This window comes from Tilletiopsis washingtonensis (assembly GCF_003144115.1).
Source record: "Tilletiopsis washingtonensis strain MCA 4186 unplaced genomic scaffold FA09scaffold_3, whole genome shotgun sequence".
Lineage (NCBI taxonomy): Eukaryota > Fungi > Basidiomycota > Exobasidiomycetes > Entylomatales > Tilletiopsis > Tilletiopsis washingtonensis.
The window spans coordinates 314,976-331,123 of NW_020312000.1; the positions used below are offsets into that span (position 1 = coordinate 314,976).

Consider the following 16,148-nt stretch of genomic DNA (forward strand, 5'->3'; position numbering starts at 1 on the left):
CGAGCTGCACTGATCTATTGCTTCGCGCTCATACATCGTGGCCCAGGCGGCCCAGCACAGCATCAGCCTGGCGCATAGCCTCACGCATGCTCTCCTCGTCGTCCTGCGCCGGCTCGTTGGGGTCCATGCCAGCAGCTGCGAGCGCACGCGTGATCTCGTCCAGTGCCGTGTTCCAGCGGCCATTTGCCGTGTCGGTGATGTACGCGCCCGTCGGGCCCTGCACCATGCGCTTGCCGTTGAGGCGGATCGAGGCTGCCTGCTGCGCCAGCGTCGGCGCGCGGATTGGCTCGTCCTTGCCCGGCGGTGCCGGTGCTTCGGCATCAGCGGCCGGCTCGCCGGTGCCCTCGACTAGAAGCCGCTGCGCCTCCTCCAGCTTGGCCGCGGCGATGCGCGCACGCTCGAGAGGGTTGAGCTTCTCGCGCGTGCTGCCTCGCGCGGCCCAGCTGCCGTTCTTGGCCGCTGCACCTCCAGCGGCGCCGAAGCGACTCGGCAGGTCGCCCAGGACGCTCGCATTGCGAGACAGGTCTGCTTCGGGACTGAGCGGCACGTCGTCGTCCGTGCTGTGGCCCGCGCTTGCCAGCTCGGCCGGGTCTGCCAGAATGCCAGCGAGCGCCGCAGGCACGGGCTTGCGCTTGGCACGGCCGAAGCCGCCTGTGCTCGGCACGGCCGGCGGCGCGGCGGAGGAGCGCGAGGGCGAGCCAAAGGCGCTAGGCGTGACGGAAGAAGATGGGCCCATCGTTGATGGGACCTTGCGGCGCACCGGCGACGCAGGCGAGACGACCATGCGCGGGCTGGAGGGCGCGGAGGTCTGCGGGAATGACGCAGCTGGCGTGTAGCTGCTCTGAAAAGCTGGCGCAAAGTCGTCCGCAAGCTCCTCGTCCTCAGACGAGCGCCGCACCACCGCACGAATGGAGGGCGTCTCGTCGCTCGGAGTGCGAGCGTGCGCAGAGGATGCGCTGGAGCGCGTAGGCGAGGCCACATCAGGCGCCGTCAGCGTCGTGTCGCCAGCGTCCTGCTCGTCGATCTCGGCGGGCGAGAGCAGAGCGGGAGAAACAGGCTGCTCGACAGTCGGTGTGAAGGGCGTAGTGGGCGCCGAGTAGTGCTCGACGGTGGGTGTGAAAGGCGTCGTGGGCTCGGCGAGCGTCTCGTCCACAGCGGCGAGCGGCGTAGCGGCCGTCTCGAGCGAGGTCTCCTTGGTCGGCGGCGCAGGCGGTGCGGCAGGCAGAGATGCGGTCGTGACGCGCGAGGCAGGAGTGCTCATCGGCCCAAGGTCCATGGACAGCGCTGCCGCCACCTCGGACAGCTGTGCCTGAAGCGCGGCAGCGCTCGCTTGCGACACTGCCGTACCGTATGAAGCGGCTCCGATATGTCCAGTGTGCTAATGAATCGGCGTCAGTGTCGCCGTGCACATGCACTGCCAGAGAAGCGCACTCACCTGAAAGTTGGTGGGCAGGCCGATGACGCGCTTGTCCACGATTCTCTTCCGCGCCGGGACCGGGCTACCCGGGCTGCCAATTCCTCGTGCAGCGCCCCTCTCCTGCGACCTTGGGCTTAGCGGAGCGCCGATTGAGCGACTGTGAGGAGCCGCGCCCTTGACGGGGCTCGACGGCGCACTGCTGACGCCGCGAAGCAGCTGCGCCTCGGCGTCGCGCTCGTCGGACGCCGAGCTGTCCCAGCCGTCGCTAGGGCCCGAGCTGGCGAGCGGCAGCTGCACGTCCTTGCGAGCACGGCGACTGCGTGGCGAGAGGAGTGCGGCAGCAGCACCGCCCGGCGCGGCGCTGTGTGTGCGGCGACGACGCCCCGAAGGCGCGTTGTCCTTGGCGGCGGCGACGAGGGCGGCGGTGCTGCCGCTGGGACTGCCGAACTCCTCTGAGTCGCGGAAAGCGGCGCCCGAGGAGACTCGCAGACGGTGCACGGCGGCATTGGGCCCGCGAGCGCCGCGCGGCAGCGAGTCGTAGGCGGCGGCGCTGCGGCAGAGGGCCGGCATGCTGTAGATTCTACTTGAGCACGGCAGAGGTGGGCTCGCCGAGGACGGCTCTGGCGCAACGAGGCGGCGTCTTGGTGGATGGATGAGAGGTGCAGGTTGAGGCTGCGATGGCGGTGGTGTGTATGCGGCCTGTGGTCGCGGCGGTGCGGGGGAGCGTGTGGGCGGAGGCAGGAGGCACAACGGATGGCCGGGCGCGCAGAGAGCCTCCTCTGCCTCCACCGCGTGTTGCTCATCGAGCCCCTGAGTGGCGCGCACACTGCTCCCGTGCCGCGTGCTCTCTCCGCGCGTGCAGTGACGCCGCACCGTGAGAGCACGCAGCCACTGGCGCCCTCGGCCTCGGCCACGGTGCCGCCGGCAGCATGCTCTCCTTCGTCTGCATGGCGTCCCTCGTCGCGAGCAGCACCGCTGCGCCATCTCGTCGCCATCATGACGACTGCGCTGGCGAGAGAGAAGCGCCATCATCGCAGCTGATTCGCGGCGGTGACGTCGAATGCCACTCACCTCTCTGCCGGCTCATCTCGCAGCGCCCTCGGCCTGCGGGGGACGATGACTGCTTCAGCCTGCCTAAGACTGATATCTGCGCCTCCTCTCCATATCTCTGCTTGAATGAGCGCCTCCTGCTGCCAAGAATGGAGAGCTCGTGTGCCACCAGGTCAGTGGCGGGCAGCCAAAGCAAGCCTCTCGTCGAGCACAGCACTCACTGCGCCCTCTTCTTCATTTGCCCGTTCAGGCTACCCTCCTTGTCTCTCAAATCGAATCTTCTGTCCTGCTCGTCCGATCGAAGCCTGTTGCTGTCCAGCGTCAGGCGGCCAGTGAGCTGCAGCGCGAGGCTGACACATGCAGCTCGCTTCAGGGAGCATCGCCGTGCCGCCGGCTGATGAGGAGCGAGCTCTTTTGCCGCGCCTCGGCGACGCGCCAGCTCGGACCCTTCAGGCTCTGCGGGGCGCATGAGAGCAGGCTACCCGGAGCCGCTTCGGCGACGGCGCCATGCTGCTTCGAGCGAGCTTGCAAGAGGTTGCACGAGCCATCCCACCCTGGCTCAACACGAGAAGAGGCAGAGCGGCTGCTACCCTGGCGTCGCTGCGCGCTGGCCCTGTTCAACGCTCGCGCTTCGCTCTGCACCCGGGCGGCCAGCAAGCGCTTGACCTCCTCGCGGCGCGGCGCCCCTTTTGGCCGCCAGTGGCTGCCCCTGTGCGGCGAGAGTGGCAATGTGACTTGGGCGCAGAGAGCAAACAGGCTCGGCAATAGGGGCGCCTGCACTGCGGGGAGAGCAAGCGGCGCGCGGCGGTGGCGGAGCGGCGGATGAACTGGCGCCATCGACGCGCGCGATGGCAGGAGTGGCAGCGGCGCCCGCAGCCACGCGCACCTCGACTGCAGGACATGGCTGCGGTGAAGACGATCTGACGGCCTCTGCTCTGCATCGACTGGCAGCGCACCTGCGAGACTCTCACCTGCGACGCTTTCGGCCATCTGATGGCGAGGACAGGCCCTGAGGCTGCCGCTGGGCGACCGCCGGCTGCGCTGATGCTATCGCGACGCGACGCGGCGTGATTGCGTGTGCGCCGCGTGTGACCGATCTGAGATCCTTGTTGTGGAGCCGTGCCGCTGTGATGCTCTTGTGCCTGCCTGCCTGCTGCACGCTGATGCTGTGCTGCTGCCGGCGTGCACGGGGCGCGGCGCGGGGCTGCTGCTGCTGCCTGCTCTGCGTGCCTGCACCGCTCCCCGCCTGCACGCGCACCCTGACGGTCGGGCTCGGGCCGAGTCAGCGCGCTCTCGCTGCCTTGCTGCTGATGCAGCGTGACTCTTGATCAGGCGCTGACGTTGCCTCGCCTCGCCTCACCTCGCCGCTGCCTCGCCTCCGCCCACCACCATCCCTACACCCGCCGGCAAGCTCGTCGTCGCTGCGCCGCCCACTGCGCCCCGGCGCGCAGTCCTCGCCCCCACTGCCCGCCGCGCCGAGCGCCGCGCCGCTCCCGCTGCTGCGCACAGCTCGCCGCGGCATCGCGCTGCGCACCCCCACACGACCTCGCCGGCAATCGCAGCGCTCACCCACGGCGGCGTCTCGCCCTCTCACTCCCATCGCAGCCGCAGCGCGTGACGCCCTAGCATCGCTGGCAGCGTTGCTCGCTACGCACGTCGCTCGCCCGCCGCTCCACATCCTTATCGGGCGCGACCGAGTGCGACGCACGGCGACGCTCGGCCTGGCCCTGACGGGGCACGCACCTGCTCGCCTCGCACCGCCGCCGCAGCCGCCATGTCGACGCCGCTGAGCTCGTCGACGGCGCACGTCGTCGGGCCGTACGAGATCGGGCGTGAGATCGGCAAGGGCTCCTTTGCCGTCGTGCACCGCGGCGTCTCGCACGTCACGCAGCCCGGCAGTCCCGGCTACGGCGTCAAGCACGTCGCCATCAAGATCGTGAACCGCAAGAAGCTCACGACGAAGCTGCTCGAGAATCTCGAGGGCGAGATCTCCATCATGCGCACCATCCGCCACCGCCACGTCGTCGAGCTGCTCGACTGCCTCAGCACCGACGACCGCATCTACCTCGTCATGCCCTTCTGCGCGTCGGGCGACCTCTCGCACTACATCCGCGCTGCACCGCGGCTAGCGGCCGAGGCAGCGGCAGGCCGGGCGGGCTCGACCACCGACGTGGCTGCCAAGAGCGGTGAGCTGGTCGGCGCCTCGGCCTTTCCGCACTTTGAGGACGGCGGCATCAACGAGACGGTGGTGCGCAGCTTCCTGCAGCAGCTCGCGAGCGCCATGGAGTTCATGCGCGACCGCAACATCGTGCACCGCGACATCAAGCCGCAGGTGAGCAGCGCTGTTGCCGTAGCCCAGGCGCACAGCTGATGAGCCGCCGCAGAACCTGCTGCTTCAGCCGCCAGACGAGAAGCTCCTGGCGGCAGGGCATCGCGTCGGGATACCGCAGCTGAAGGTGGCAGACTTTGGCTTTGCCCGCAACCTGCCAACAGCCACGCTCGCCGAGACGCTCTGCGGCAGTCCGTGAGTAGCACAGCGCCGGGATTGAGCGGGCTCAGACTGACGCAGCTCTTGCAGCCTCTACATGGCACCTGAGATCTTGCGCTATGAGAAGTACGACGCCAAGGCGGATCTCTGGTCCGTGGGCGCGGTGCTGTACGAGATGAGCGTGGGCAAGCCGCCGTTCCGCGCGCAGAACCACGTCGAGCTGCTGCGCAAGATCGAGCGCGGCGAGGACCGGATACGCTTCCCCGACGAGCGCAGCGAGGGCAGTCTGGCGCGCGAGCGCGAGCGCCGCGAGGAGATGCTCGACTACACCGAGATCAAGAAGGCGCACACCGTCAGTGCCGACATTAAGGCGCTGGTGCGCGGCTTGCTGCGCCAGAAGCCGATGGAGCGCATGACCTTCGATGGCCTCTTCCGCTGCGGTGTCGTCGAGGACGTGCGCCGCGAGGAAGACGAGCGAGCGGCAGGCCTGCGTGCCGCGGCCGAAGAGGCGAGCGCGCAGGCGGCCCGTGCAGAGGAGCGCAAGGCCGCAGCGCCCACCTACACGCCCCTGTCGCCGATCTCGCCACGCTCCACTGTCGCTCAGCCTGCGCCGAGCGAGCAGTCGCTTCCCGCGCCACCCCCGCCGCCCGTCAAGCGCGGCTTCGCCAGTCGCTACGTCGTCGGCAACGTCAGCGCGCCGGCCGCCTCGGCGCCTCCTGTCGCAAGCCCGTCTCCGCCGGCTCAGCCAGCGGCAGTAGCTGTCCCTGCTCCGGCGCTCGCGCGCGATCGCACGCGCCCTGTCCAACAGAGTCCACGGCGTCGCCCGAGCTCTGCTACCACGCAAGACGGGCCCTCGTCGGTCGAAGACGATGTGCTCGAGACGCCCAGTTCCAGCGTGACACATCTGCCAGGAGCTGTCCTCGGCGCAGGAGACGTCCAAAGCGTCGCTGCGCCGGCTGCCGACTCTGACAGCTTCCTCGGACGCGAGTACGTCATGGTCGAGAAGCGCAGCGTCGAGGTCAATGCGCTCGCCGATGAGCTCGCCGGGGGTGCAGCGCGCGCAAGCCCCCGCTCGCCGCCCGCCACGCTCGGTCGCCGCCCAAGCCGTCTCAGCCGACTTGGCAGCGGTCTGGCAGCGCAGCTCTCTCCCGCGACCGTGGGCATTCCGCCCGGTCCGGCCACGTACGTGCCGCCAGTTGCTATGCATTCGCGAGCTGCTTCGAGCCCAAGCAGCACACCCAAGATAGGAACGCCGCCGCCGTCTGCTCCGTTTGCGCTTCCGGCGGGCGTAGCGCGTCGGCCGTCGTTCGTGCGGCGCTCTAGCTTGAGCTCTTCGAACGCGCCGAGTCCACGCATCTCCGCACCTTCGCCGCCGGCCGGCACCAGCGGCAGTCCCTCGTCGCCGATCGACGCCAGCACTGCTCCTCGCTCGTACGGCTCGATGCGCGGAAGCAACGCAGCAGGCGGCTCGGCGCTCGACGCTTCGCCCTCGCCGCCTGCTCACGACCTTGCTGCAGCTACCGCGGCCGCTTCCGGCGTCGCGTGGTCCGCGGCTGGTCCGACAAGCTCAGCTCTCGCTCGGGCAATCAGCATGGCCAGCGTGCGACTCTTTGGCGTGCCGAGCGGCATGAGCCTGCGCGGCGCGGCTGCTCTGGTGCGCAGCCGCTCCAGCCGTCGCGCTGCGCTTATCCGCTCCGGCGAGTACCCGGATGCCGCTGAGGTGAGCCGTCAGCTGCTGGGCGTCGTCACGATGTAGCTGACATCCTTGGCCTCCGTCAGGCTGGACTGCTCGTCACGCTAGAGGACTTCGGACAGAAGGCCTTTGTCCTCTCCGAGTTCGCCGACTCGCGTCTCGCAGCGTACTTCCATACTGGGCCGCACCAGGCCGGCGCCACCACGCCAGAGCTGGAGGCATCAGTCGCCGTTGGCGGTCGCAGCCTGGGCCGAAGTGCCGGCATGGACAGCCCTGCTGGCGAACGACCTGGCGCACAGCCTCGCACCAGCTCGAGCTCGAGCTCCGTGTCGGCCGGCATGCACGCGGACGAGAGTGTTCACGTTACGTCGGGACCTGCAGAGGTTGCTGCCGCCGAGGCGCTGCTGCTCTACGTCAAGAGCTTGACCTTCCTGCAGCGCGGCATCGACGCAGTCAAGATCTTCCTCGAGGCGCGCTCGCGGCCCGGCCTGCCTGCCGCGGCCAGCGCCGACGTCAACGACGTGGTGCAGTGGCTGCGTGCACGCTTCAACGAAGGCTACGAGCGCGCCGACTTTGCTCGTGCACGCTGCGGCGAGATCCCAGAGTCTGCGCAGCATGTGGACAAGCTCATCTTCGACAAGGCCCTCGAGATCGTGAGTATAGCGCAGTCTAGCCTCTGCACTGTTCTGACATCTCCTGCAGGCCCGCGGCGCTGCCCTCGACGAGCTGGAGAACAACCGTGTCGGCGTCAGCTGGGACGCCAACCGCTGCCTGCTCGCCTACGAGACTGCCTCGTCGATGCTCCTCGCGCTGCTCGACCCTGGCGAGGAGGCCATGGACGTGAGCGACGGCGCCGCCGCGACGATCGAGAAGTGTGAGTTGCCGCCTGTGCAGCCTCTCAGACGTTCTCCGCTCATGCCACCTTGCTCAGTCGTCAAGTCGATCAATAAGCGCCTGAGCGCGCTGCAGCGCCGCGTCGGCTCGCAAGACGCCGGATCTGTCTAGACGGCAAGCCACACCAGTATATCCCGCCCTTTCTCGACCTCAGAGGCCTGCCCTTGGCGTCCCTCGACGTCCTTCAGGCAACCCTTCCTGTACCATCTTCCCGCTCGCTCGCATCTCATCCGACCAGTCCGCGCCGCACCTCATCAGCTACACACCATTCCCGGCCCGCGTGCGGGCCACCCAGACACGCCGTGCCACCACTCCCACCTCGCTCCCGTCATGCTTCAACGTCCCTCATCGACCCTCTAGTTCGCAATCCCGCTATCCCGCTCCCGCTGTACCATGACACCACCCGCCGCGCCGCCTCCCCCGGAACGCCGCCAGATCTTACTTGCCGCAAGGCGTGCGATGCGCATTCACGTGGCCGAGTAGAAGTGGTACTCGTCGACGAGCGGAATGTGGTCGCGCACGATGCCGCCGACGATGCCCAGCAGCGTGCGGTTCTCCGTCGCGCGGGCAAGACCCTCGAGCTTCGGCCTGAGAAGGGAGGTGTCAGCACAGCTCGCAAGGCAGCAAAGAAGGCTGGCATACTGACTTGGTCCAGCCGTCCCACGCAGGTCCACGCAGAAGGTACCACCAGAAGGCACGGCCGCGGCGCTTCCACTCCGCCGCCTCCACGTCCGACACGGCCTGATTGGTCGGCGCGCCGCCGAGGAAGGCCGTGACGAGGCCGAGCAGCGGGTTGCCGCCCGAGAGAGCCAGCAGCAGCGGGTTCGTGCGCGGACCGGAGGCGAGAGCGAGAGAGCGTTGGCGCAGCGTGCGCGCCAGCAGCTCCAGCAGCAGGGACAGGAAGAAAGGCAGCAGCGCTTTCCGGCCGTACTTGCGCAGCGCGAGAGCTGATGGACGGAGTGAGCCCGTTGAGCACTGGTCAAGCTCCGCCTCAGGCCCACGGCGTACTCACCATACGCGAAAGGTCGCGCGATCCAGATGCCCTCCGCGAGCAGGCCCTCTCGGCTCGACACTGGCCGCACCAGCTCCGTGGGGCTGCGAACATCTGCCGGCTTGAGTGTCTTGCTGAGCAGGTAGTCGTTGACGTCCTTCTCCGTCAGGCTCTCGACGAGCGTGTCGTCTGAGTCAGAGTCCGAGTCAAACTCGCTCGCTGCGCTGCGCCCGCTGCGCGAGCCAGCGGCCAGGCGCGCGCGTGTGGGGCCGGCGATGCCGCTGGCAGGCGTGGCGGGCGGCGCCTTCAGAGAAGCCAGCGTAGGGCGCGACAGGCCGGTGCGTGCGCCGCGCCACTGCGTCGGCGAGGCTGTTCCAGACGCCGGAAGGTCCTCCAGAAGCGCAGGGTCGACCTCGCGCTCCGGAATCGGCGGCTGGATAGTAGGCCGCATCTTGGTCAGGCGCAGGAGCGCCAGGCGCAGTGCGACCCTGCGAGAGCATCAGCAACGCGTGGAAGGCACAAAGACAGCGCTCGTCACAGCTCAGGCAGGCGAGCTAGCGCTCATGCTGCCCGAGACCGCACTGCGTCTGCCACTAGTCTCTGCACATCCACTCACTTGACTCCCTCGATGCCCACGACTACATCCCAGGCACGCTTCCGTCCGCCTCTCCTGCGCGCCAGCATCTCAGCGAGCAGCTCCGTGTAGCCCACCAGCACGAGCGCGCGGGCGCAGAGGTTGTACGCCGGCGACGAGTCGGCGAAGTGGGTGGTGTAGCGCGCGTGCGGCGAGGGCGTGTATGCTAGCCGTGCGGGGCTTGATGAGTCCAGGCCGGGCGACGAGGAGGACGAGGCTGGCGACGAGCCGGAGGAGACGAGGCGATAGAGAATCGAGTCGTGGTACAGGCCCAAGATGTTCAAGCTGGCCGACACTAGCAGCACAGTGTCAGCTGGTGGTCCTCTGCCCGCTCGGGACGGAGCATGGCAGGCGGGCTTCTGCCGCCTCCTTCAAGCGCCACCTCATGTCAAACTCACGAGCCTCAGCTGTACTGCGGGGGATTGAAGGGTTAGTGCGAGCTCCACGCGACCCGTTGCTCGACGCTCTGCAACTCACAGCTCGGCATCCTTGAAGCGGCCGGGGAGAAAGAAGGCGAGGCTGCGCAGCGAGCTCTCGACGGCGGTGATCTGCGATGCGTTGGCAAAGAGAAAGGCGTCGTAGGAGCGCAGCAGCGACATGGCGGCGGCAGGTGCGGCGGACGAGTGGTGGTGAGAGACAGAGACGTGCTGTGCTGCGCTCGCCGACGCACGGCCGCTCGAGCACCAGTCACGCGCGCGCTCGCGCAACGCGCGGGGAAGGGCTCGCCGGTGCGCTGACGAGCGCCGAGCGAGGGACGCTTGCGCGGGCCGGTGCAGCCGGAGGCGGAGTCGCACGCGCGCCCGCGACCAGGGCGCGTGCGGTGGGAGCAGCGCCAGGCGATCGATAGCAGGCTGCGAGCGTGCACGGCCGCCGGCCGCGGGCGCGAGGCCGAAAGTTCCAAGCCGGCGGGAGCGGTGGCTTGCTCCTGAGGTGCCAGCGGTACAGCGGCAGCGGCACCCCACCTTCTTCCCGTCCACCATTCCGCTCTGCACGATGCGCTTCGCAACGCTCCTCCTCGCTGCCGCCGCGCCGCTCCTGGCCCGCGCGGCGCAGCTGCCGCTCGGCCTGTCGCTCGAGCGCACGGCCGACGAGACGACGCTGCACACCTTCAAGCACCCGGCCTACCCGGCGCACACGCTGCGCTTCACCAGCCCGCCGGGCGCCATCTGCGAGCGCCAGTCGCGCTCCTGGAGCGGCTACCTCGACGTCGACGTCGACGCGCTGCACGCCCACGAGCACGGCGCGTCGCTGCCGCTTAAGCGCAGCGCCAATGCCACGCTCGAGCACTTCTACTTCTGGGCCTTTGAGAGCCGCTCCGAGCAGGCGGCGCAGGACCCGACGGTGCTGTGGGTGAGTGCTGGAGGGGTGCTACTGCTGCGACTGGCGAAGCGCTGTTATAGCGATTGGCCACGAACCAGGATCGCCTCTGACCTCGCGCTTGCAGCTCAACGGCGGCCCCGGCTGCTCCTCGTTCACGGGCCTCCTGATGGAGCTCGGCCCGTGCAACGCCGCGCCCTTCAACACCAGCAAGGGCCCGCACACCGACTTCAACCCCTACGCGTGGAACAACAACGCCACGATGCTCTTCCTCGACCAGGTAAGCCGTGCCGCATGCAGCGGTGCCCGCAGCGAGCTCACCACTGCGCCAGCCCGTCGGTGTTGGCTTCTCGTACGCCTCCTGGGCGGACAAGTCGCGCAAGGACCCCGCGCCGGGCCGCATCTACGATGCCGAGGCAGCCGCACGGGACGCTAGCGCCTTCCTGCAGCTCTGGGGCATGCACGCAAAGGAGCTGTTCAAGAACGACGGCGTGACATCGTTCCACATCGCCGGTGCGTGCCTTGGTGCCGCTGCAACTCAGCCCTCTGCTGACTGTCCTGGCAGGCGAGAGCTACGCCGGCCGCTGGATCCCGCTCATTGCGGCTCAGCTGCTGCGTGACAACGAGGAGGCTGTGGCGCATCCCGAGTACGGCATCGAGCCGCTGCCGCTGGCTGTGAGCATGACCTCGCTGCCCCACTGCCGTTCTGTCTGACGCCCTGCGCAGTCCGTCCTGATCGGCAACGGCATCACGAGCCCGAAGCACCAGTTCCCGGCCTACGTCGAGTACTCGTGCGCCAACAAAAGCGGCTACGGCACGTTCTTCTCCGAGGAGAAGTGCGCCGACATGCAGGCGCAGATCGCGCCGTGCCTGGCGCTCGTCAACAAGTGCAACACGCCCATGCACGACTCGCGCTTCGACACGCTGGCCTGCAAGAGCGCGCTGACGTATTGCGAGGCCGCGCTCTCGGACCCGTGGACGGACACGGGCATGTCGGCGTACGACTGGTCGCACATGGGCGACTACGAGCAGGAGGAGTGGGTCGCGGCCTTCCTCAACGACCCGAAGACGCACAAGGCGCTCGGCATCGACAAGCGCGGCGCCGGCGACAAGCATGACGGCGTCTTCATCGGCTGCTCTGATGCCGTGTACAAGCACTTTGCCTCGACGGGTGACGGCGCCAAGGACACGACGTGGGCCAGTGAGTGCCGCCAAGCTGACCCGCCAAGCTCGGACTGACATCTGCTCTGCAGTCAAGGAGATCCTTGAGAAGGGCACGCGCGTGCTGACCTACTCCGGTGAGGCGGCCTGTCCGCTTTCCTGCGCTACGCATCTGACATCCTATCCCATTTAGGCAAGCGCGACTTCATCTGCAACCACCTCGGCAACGAGGCCTGGACGCTCGACCTCGAGTGGAGCGGTGCGGAGGAGTTCCGCAAGCAGCCGCTCGCGCCCTGGCTCGGCGCTGAGGACAAGGAGGCCGGCGTGTTCCGCAGCTACGGCAACGTGAGTGGTGCAGGCGCGCCCTGCCGAGTGACTTCGCTGAGCACTCCGCTCCCCTGCACAGCTCACGTTCGCGATCGTCGACGCGTCTGGCCACTTCGTGCCGCTGGACCAGCCGGCCAACGCGCTCGTCATGACGAACAAGTGGCTGCACGCCGGCGGCCTCGCCTAGAGCCTTCGGGCGATGAAATAGAAGCGCCACATCGCGCACGCGCGTCGGGCCAGCCCGCCGGCAACGGCGCATGCGCGGCCTCATCACGCGCGGAGGAAGGAAACAGTCTATGGTTATCGAGCGCTGCGTGACAGAAGGAGCCCGTCGCCGAGGACGAGGCAGAGTGGGGTGCACCGGAGGCGGCGCTATTAGAGATCTCCCAGACGTGCCGCGCTCGTGTGATGCGGCCATCGAGGCGCTATCGTGGCCGTCTGCCTTACTCGCGCGACAGGTCGCGGCCGTACGTCCACACCTGGACCCAATTGAGCGCAACCTGAGTGCCTGTAGTCACGAAGAGAGGTCAGCGAAGCCCTGTCCGTCTGGAGCCACTCGCTACTCACGGTTGCGCAGCGAGAAGAGCATGGACAGGTAGGCCGAGCGCCACAGCAGGTACGTCGCCGTGCCCTTGGCCGAGACGGTGGCGCCGCCGATCGGCACGTCGGCGATGGCGCGGTCGTTGCCGATGGACGCCATCACGCCGTTGTTGACAAACTCGAACGGCTTGATGCGGGCCGCACGGGCGGCGCGGCGCTCGAGGCGCGCCACCTCGGAGGCGTCTGCGCCGTTCTTCTTGGCCTCGATGGCCTGCAGGTCGAGCTTGTCGGCGTTTGCGAGCTGCTCGAAGATCTTGGCAAGGTACTTGCCCTGCTGGCTGGCGGCCTGCGCCGTGGGTGCCCATGCAGTGGCCGTCGCGTCGCCGATGGCAAAGATGCTGTCCTCGGCGCCGAGCAGGCGCAGGTGGTCGTCGACCTTGAGGCCGCGGCGGTCCGTCTGCTTGTCCTTGAGCTGCGACTGCAGGTCGCGGCTGATCGGCCGGCTCGTGTTGCCGGCGGCCCAGACGAGCATGCCGCACGGCACCTCGATCTTCTCGCCCGACGGATTCTTCATCGTCACCTTCTCCTCGTCGAGGTCGCACACCTGGTGCTTCGACATGATGGTGATCTTGTTCGACTTGAACGTGTTCTCCGTGTACTCGACGAGGTTCTGCAGACGGCGTCAGCCAGAGCGAAGAGGCGGAGGCCGTAGCGTGCTCACCTTGGAGAACATGGGCAGGATGGTGGGCAGCGCCTCGACGAGCGTCACGCGCACGCTGCGAGAGCGTCAGCGACTGGCTCTGAATGCAGCTCGGGCGGTCGCGCTCACCGGTTGGCGACTTGCGGGTACCACTTCGACAGGTCGTGCTGGATAAAGTCGTGGCACTCTGAGAGCGGCAGGAGGCGTCAGAAGCGCCGCCAGTACGGTCGCACAGCCAGACTCACCTCCGGCAAACTCGACACCCGTGGGTCCACCACCGACTGCGCGAGAGTCAGCCAAGGATCAGGCACTGCGCGCCTCGACCACTCACCAACGACCAGGTGCAGCAGCCGGTCGATCTCCTCCTCGCTCTGGCCCACGAGCGAAGCCTTCTCGATGCTGCGCGCGGCCAGTCAGCACAGGCCGAGTGTGTCAGGTGCACGTTCGCACGCACAGGTCCATGATGCGCGAGCGAATCTTGGTCGCGTCAGCCAGCTCCTTGAGGAAGAAGGCGTTCTTGTCGACGCCCTTCATGCCGAACGTCTGTATATCGATCAAGTTAGCGCTGGACCTCAAGCTCCGCTGAACGAGCGCTGCGCACCTGGTTCTGGAAGCGCGAGAGCGTCAGTGTCAGTTCACGCGCGAATGCAAAAGCCTCGCAGTCGACGCACCTGGCTGCCCACAGCCACGACGAGGTAGTCGTACGGAATCGTCGTCACCGAGCCGTTGTTGAGGCCGTAGATGTTGCTGACATCCTCGAACTCGACCGTCTTGTCGGCGGCGTTGATCTTGGTGGCCTCGGCCTCGAGCACCTGCACCTCGCGCGTCTTGTAGCGCGTGTTGTGCCGCGTGGGCTGCGCAATGGAGCGCGGCGAGATCGTGCCGACGGTCACCTGCGGCAGCAGCGGGGTGTACAGGCTGTGCATTCGCAAGTGTCAGCGCTGTCGCAGCGGAGCAGAAGCGAGCGCGCTCACAAGTAGTTGGTCTTGCCGATAACAACGATGTTGTACTCGGTGTTGTCCTGCGAGGGCACGCGCATCAGCCTCGTTCAGCGCGTTAAAGGGGCCAAGCAACATCCTTCAGGCCCGCACCGCTGCTGCGGCGATTCACTTAGAGCGCTCGGCAGCTTCGTGATGCAGCTGTCCGGCAAGCGAGGCAAGTGCTTGCGTACCCCCATCTGCGCTCCAGCTGCACGCTGCTATCCAGCGCGCGATATGGATGCCAGCCGCAGCGCGCAAATTCGCGCCTCCACATCGCTGCCCAGCGCGCGCGCACGACCTGCATCTGCCCGACAGCCAGGCCCGCACCGACGAGCACCTGCATCTGCCCGACAGCCAGGCCCGCACCGACGAGCACATCCCTCAACTCGCACTGCTGCCTCTTCCTTGCTTCGCCTCGAGATCACAAGTGCTACATCTGGTGCGCCCTTTCGCTCGCGCATCGGCATGGCGAGATAGGCGCGCAGCCTTCTCGCGCGCACGCAGCGCGCGTCTATCTGCGCGGCGCGCGAAGATCGTGCGGCCGATTCAGCCGCCGACCGCGGCGGGCGCACGGCAGTCGGGCGCATCCTGCCGGTGCGCACGCGCGCGCACATAGCATCGGTCCCTTCGCCGCCAGGTGTCCTGGTACATGGGCCACCGCGTCTCGCAGTGCAGGCCACTCAGGCTGGCGCGCTACTCACAATCTCCTTGAGCAGCGCCGTGGCGCCCCAGCCCGAGCCGAGAATCACGATCGTCTTCTTCGTCGGGTCGAGCGGCAGCTGGCTGGGCGGGTTGTTGCTCTCGTGCACGAAGTAGGCGAACGAGCCGGCGCCGGCGAGGGTGATGAGGCCCAGCAGGCGGCCCACACGCTTGAAGAAGCCGCGCCGCTTCTTCTTCGGCGGCGCGATGGGCGGCAGCCTTGCGCCGCCGTTGGGGCTCAGTGCTGATGCGCCGCTCGTCTGGGCGCCCGGGGCAGCGTGGAACTGCGTCGCGTTGAGGGCAGCGCGGGCGGTGGGCGTGTCGAGCAGCGACGAGCCCTGCTCTGCGGAGCGCCGGCCGAAGAAGAAGGAGCGCGCCTGCAGGTCAGCTGCGGCGCCGCCGAAGGGCGAGCATGCCGAGACGGCCATCGCCGAGGCGACCGCGCCGCGCCGCGAGCCAGCGACGAAGGCAGCGCGGCGAGGCAGAGCGCGCATGGCGCTGCCGGCGAGCATCGAGTGCATGCCGGGGTGTGCTTGAGGTGCGTTCAGGTGCTCTTGCGGGAAGATGTGGTCACGAGCGAAGGAGTGCGGGAGCGAGGGCTAGCAGGAGAAGAAGGTGAGAAGGCAGGCTGCGACGGAGATTTGCGCACTTGAGCGTCGAGGGGCCGAGCGCCGCCAACCGCGTCACCGCGATTTGAGGCACGCGCGCGCGGCGCGCCGCCAGCCGTCAGGCACGCAGTCAGAGTGGCCTCGGCGCTCGGCGCCAGATTGCCCTTGCGCTGCTTTGGCGCATCAGCCGCATCCGCTCTCTCCTGTCTGCAGCGCAACGCCGAGCTGCCGGCCATCTCACAGCCGCCAGCATGCCAGTCGCCCGCAGCGGCGCGCGAAGAAGGCAGCGAGGCGCTGCCTCGCGCTCGCGCGAACTCACCGGCCGATCAGAAATTGTGCCGGCGCGGCGAGTTTCGCCTCGCTCGCTCCACTTCGCCGGCGCGCGGCGTCGAGACGCGCACCTCGCAGATCCGCGCGTGTCGCAGCCGTCAGCCTCTCGAGGCCGCGCGGCAATCTCGCACGCGGGGTCCAGCAGCGGCACCGTTGCCGCAACGCCCAGAAGCACACCCTACGAGGCCTCCTCTGGGTTCGCAGTGCCTGCTGGCTGGCACCGTTGAAGGAGATGAGGCGGACTGGCGTGACTCGGCCGCGTTCGCACGCTCTGCTGCTCGTCCTGCCGTCGCTTGCTTGCCGCTACATGGCCCCGCTG

The 16,148-nt window shown here is 68.1% G+C and overlaps 7 protein-coding genes across 7 annotated transcripts; 2 read left to right on the plus strand and 5 right to left on the minus strand.

Moving 5' to 3' along the window:
- Positions 1-28: 28 nt before the first annotated feature.
- Positions 29-1,987, minus strand: FA09DRAFT_336534 (hypothetical protein; the record flags this gene model as incomplete). Its single annotated transcript, XM_025743898.1, has 2 exons — positions 29-1,378; positions 1,436-1,987. 2 exons carry the CDS (start codon positions 1,985-1,987, stop codon positions 29-31), a joined length of 1,902 nt encoding a protein of 633 aa, XP_025600676.1.
- A 501-nt stretch (positions 1,988-2,488) lies between these two features.
- Positions 2,489-3,458, minus strand: FA09DRAFT_327834 (hypothetical protein). The gene is made up of 2 exons (XM_025741549.1): positions 2,689-3,458; positions 2,489-2,624 (listed from the first exon to the last, which is right to left on the minus strand). Exon 1 carries the CDS (start codon positions 3,302-3,304, stop codon positions 2,837-2,839), a length of 468 nt encoding a protein of 155 aa, XP_025600677.1. The 5' UTR covers positions 3,305-3,458; the 3' UTR covers positions 2,489-2,624; positions 2,689-2,836.
- Positions 3,459-3,807: 349 nt separating this feature from the next.
- FA09DRAFT_327835 (kinase-like protein) lies at positions 3,808-7,988 on the plus strand. The gene is made up of 6 exons (XM_025741550.1): positions 3,808-4,799; positions 4,852-4,991; positions 5,046-6,675; positions 6,735-7,301; positions 7,351-7,522; positions 7,580-7,988. The coding sequence occupies exons 1-6, from the start codon at positions 4,242-4,244 to the stop codon at positions 7,651-7,653; spliced, it is 3,141 nt and encodes a 1,046-aa protein (XP_025600678.1). The 5' UTR covers positions 3,808-4,241; the 3' UTR covers positions 7,654-7,988.
- Positions 7,629-9,803, minus strand: FA09DRAFT_327837 (peroxisome membrane protein). Its single transcript, XM_025741551.1, has 6 exons — positions 9,645-9,803; positions 9,566-9,579; positions 9,150-9,462; positions 8,555-9,021; positions 8,189-8,489; positions 7,629-8,130 (listed from the first exon to the last, which is right to left on the minus strand). Exons 1-6 carry the CDS (start codon positions 9,764-9,766, stop codon positions 8,010-8,012), a joined length of 1,338 nt encoding a protein of 445 aa, XP_025600679.1. The 5' UTR covers positions 9,767-9,803; the 3' UTR covers positions 7,629-8,009.
- A 357-nt stretch (positions 9,804-10,160) lies between these two features.
- FA09DRAFT_358479 (alpha/beta-hydrolase) lies at positions 10,161-12,480 on the plus strand (the record flags this gene model as incomplete). The annotated part of the gene is made up of 8 exons (XM_025744967.1): positions 10,161-10,517; positions 10,612-10,764; positions 10,817-10,997; positions 11,050-11,159; positions 11,211-11,685; positions 11,738-11,782; positions 11,839-11,990; positions 12,052-12,480. 8 exons carry the CDS (start codon positions 10,161-10,163, stop codon positions 12,157-12,159), a joined length of 1,581 nt encoding a protein of 526 aa, XP_025600680.1. The 3' UTR covers positions 12,160-12,480.
- On the minus strand, positions 12,112-14,341 carry FA09DRAFT_184862 (FAD/NAD(P)-binding domain-containing protein). Its single transcript, XM_025739357.1, has 10 exons — positions 14,187-14,341; positions 13,884-14,130; positions 13,814-13,819; positions 13,667-13,755; positions 13,544-13,611; positions 13,458-13,493; positions 13,342-13,399; positions 13,234-13,288; positions 12,540-13,182; positions 12,112-12,480 (listed from the first exon to the last, which is right to left on the minus strand). The coding sequence occupies exons 1-10, from the start codon at positions 14,249-14,251 to the stop codon at positions 12,416-12,418; spliced, it is 1,332 nt and encodes a 443-aa protein (XP_025600681.1). The 5' UTR covers positions 14,252-14,341; the 3' UTR covers positions 12,112-12,415.
- Positions 14,342-14,609: 268 nt separating this feature from the next.
- FA09DRAFT_185063 (hypothetical protein) lies at positions 14,610-15,581 on the minus strand. Its single transcript, XM_025739358.1, has one exon. The coding sequence runs from the start codon at positions 15,410-15,412 to the stop codon at positions 14,873-14,875; it is 540 nt and encodes a 179-aa protein (XP_025600682.1). The 5' UTR covers positions 15,413-15,581; the 3' UTR covers positions 14,610-14,872.
- Between the last annotated feature and the right edge of the window lie 567 nt (positions 15,582-16,148).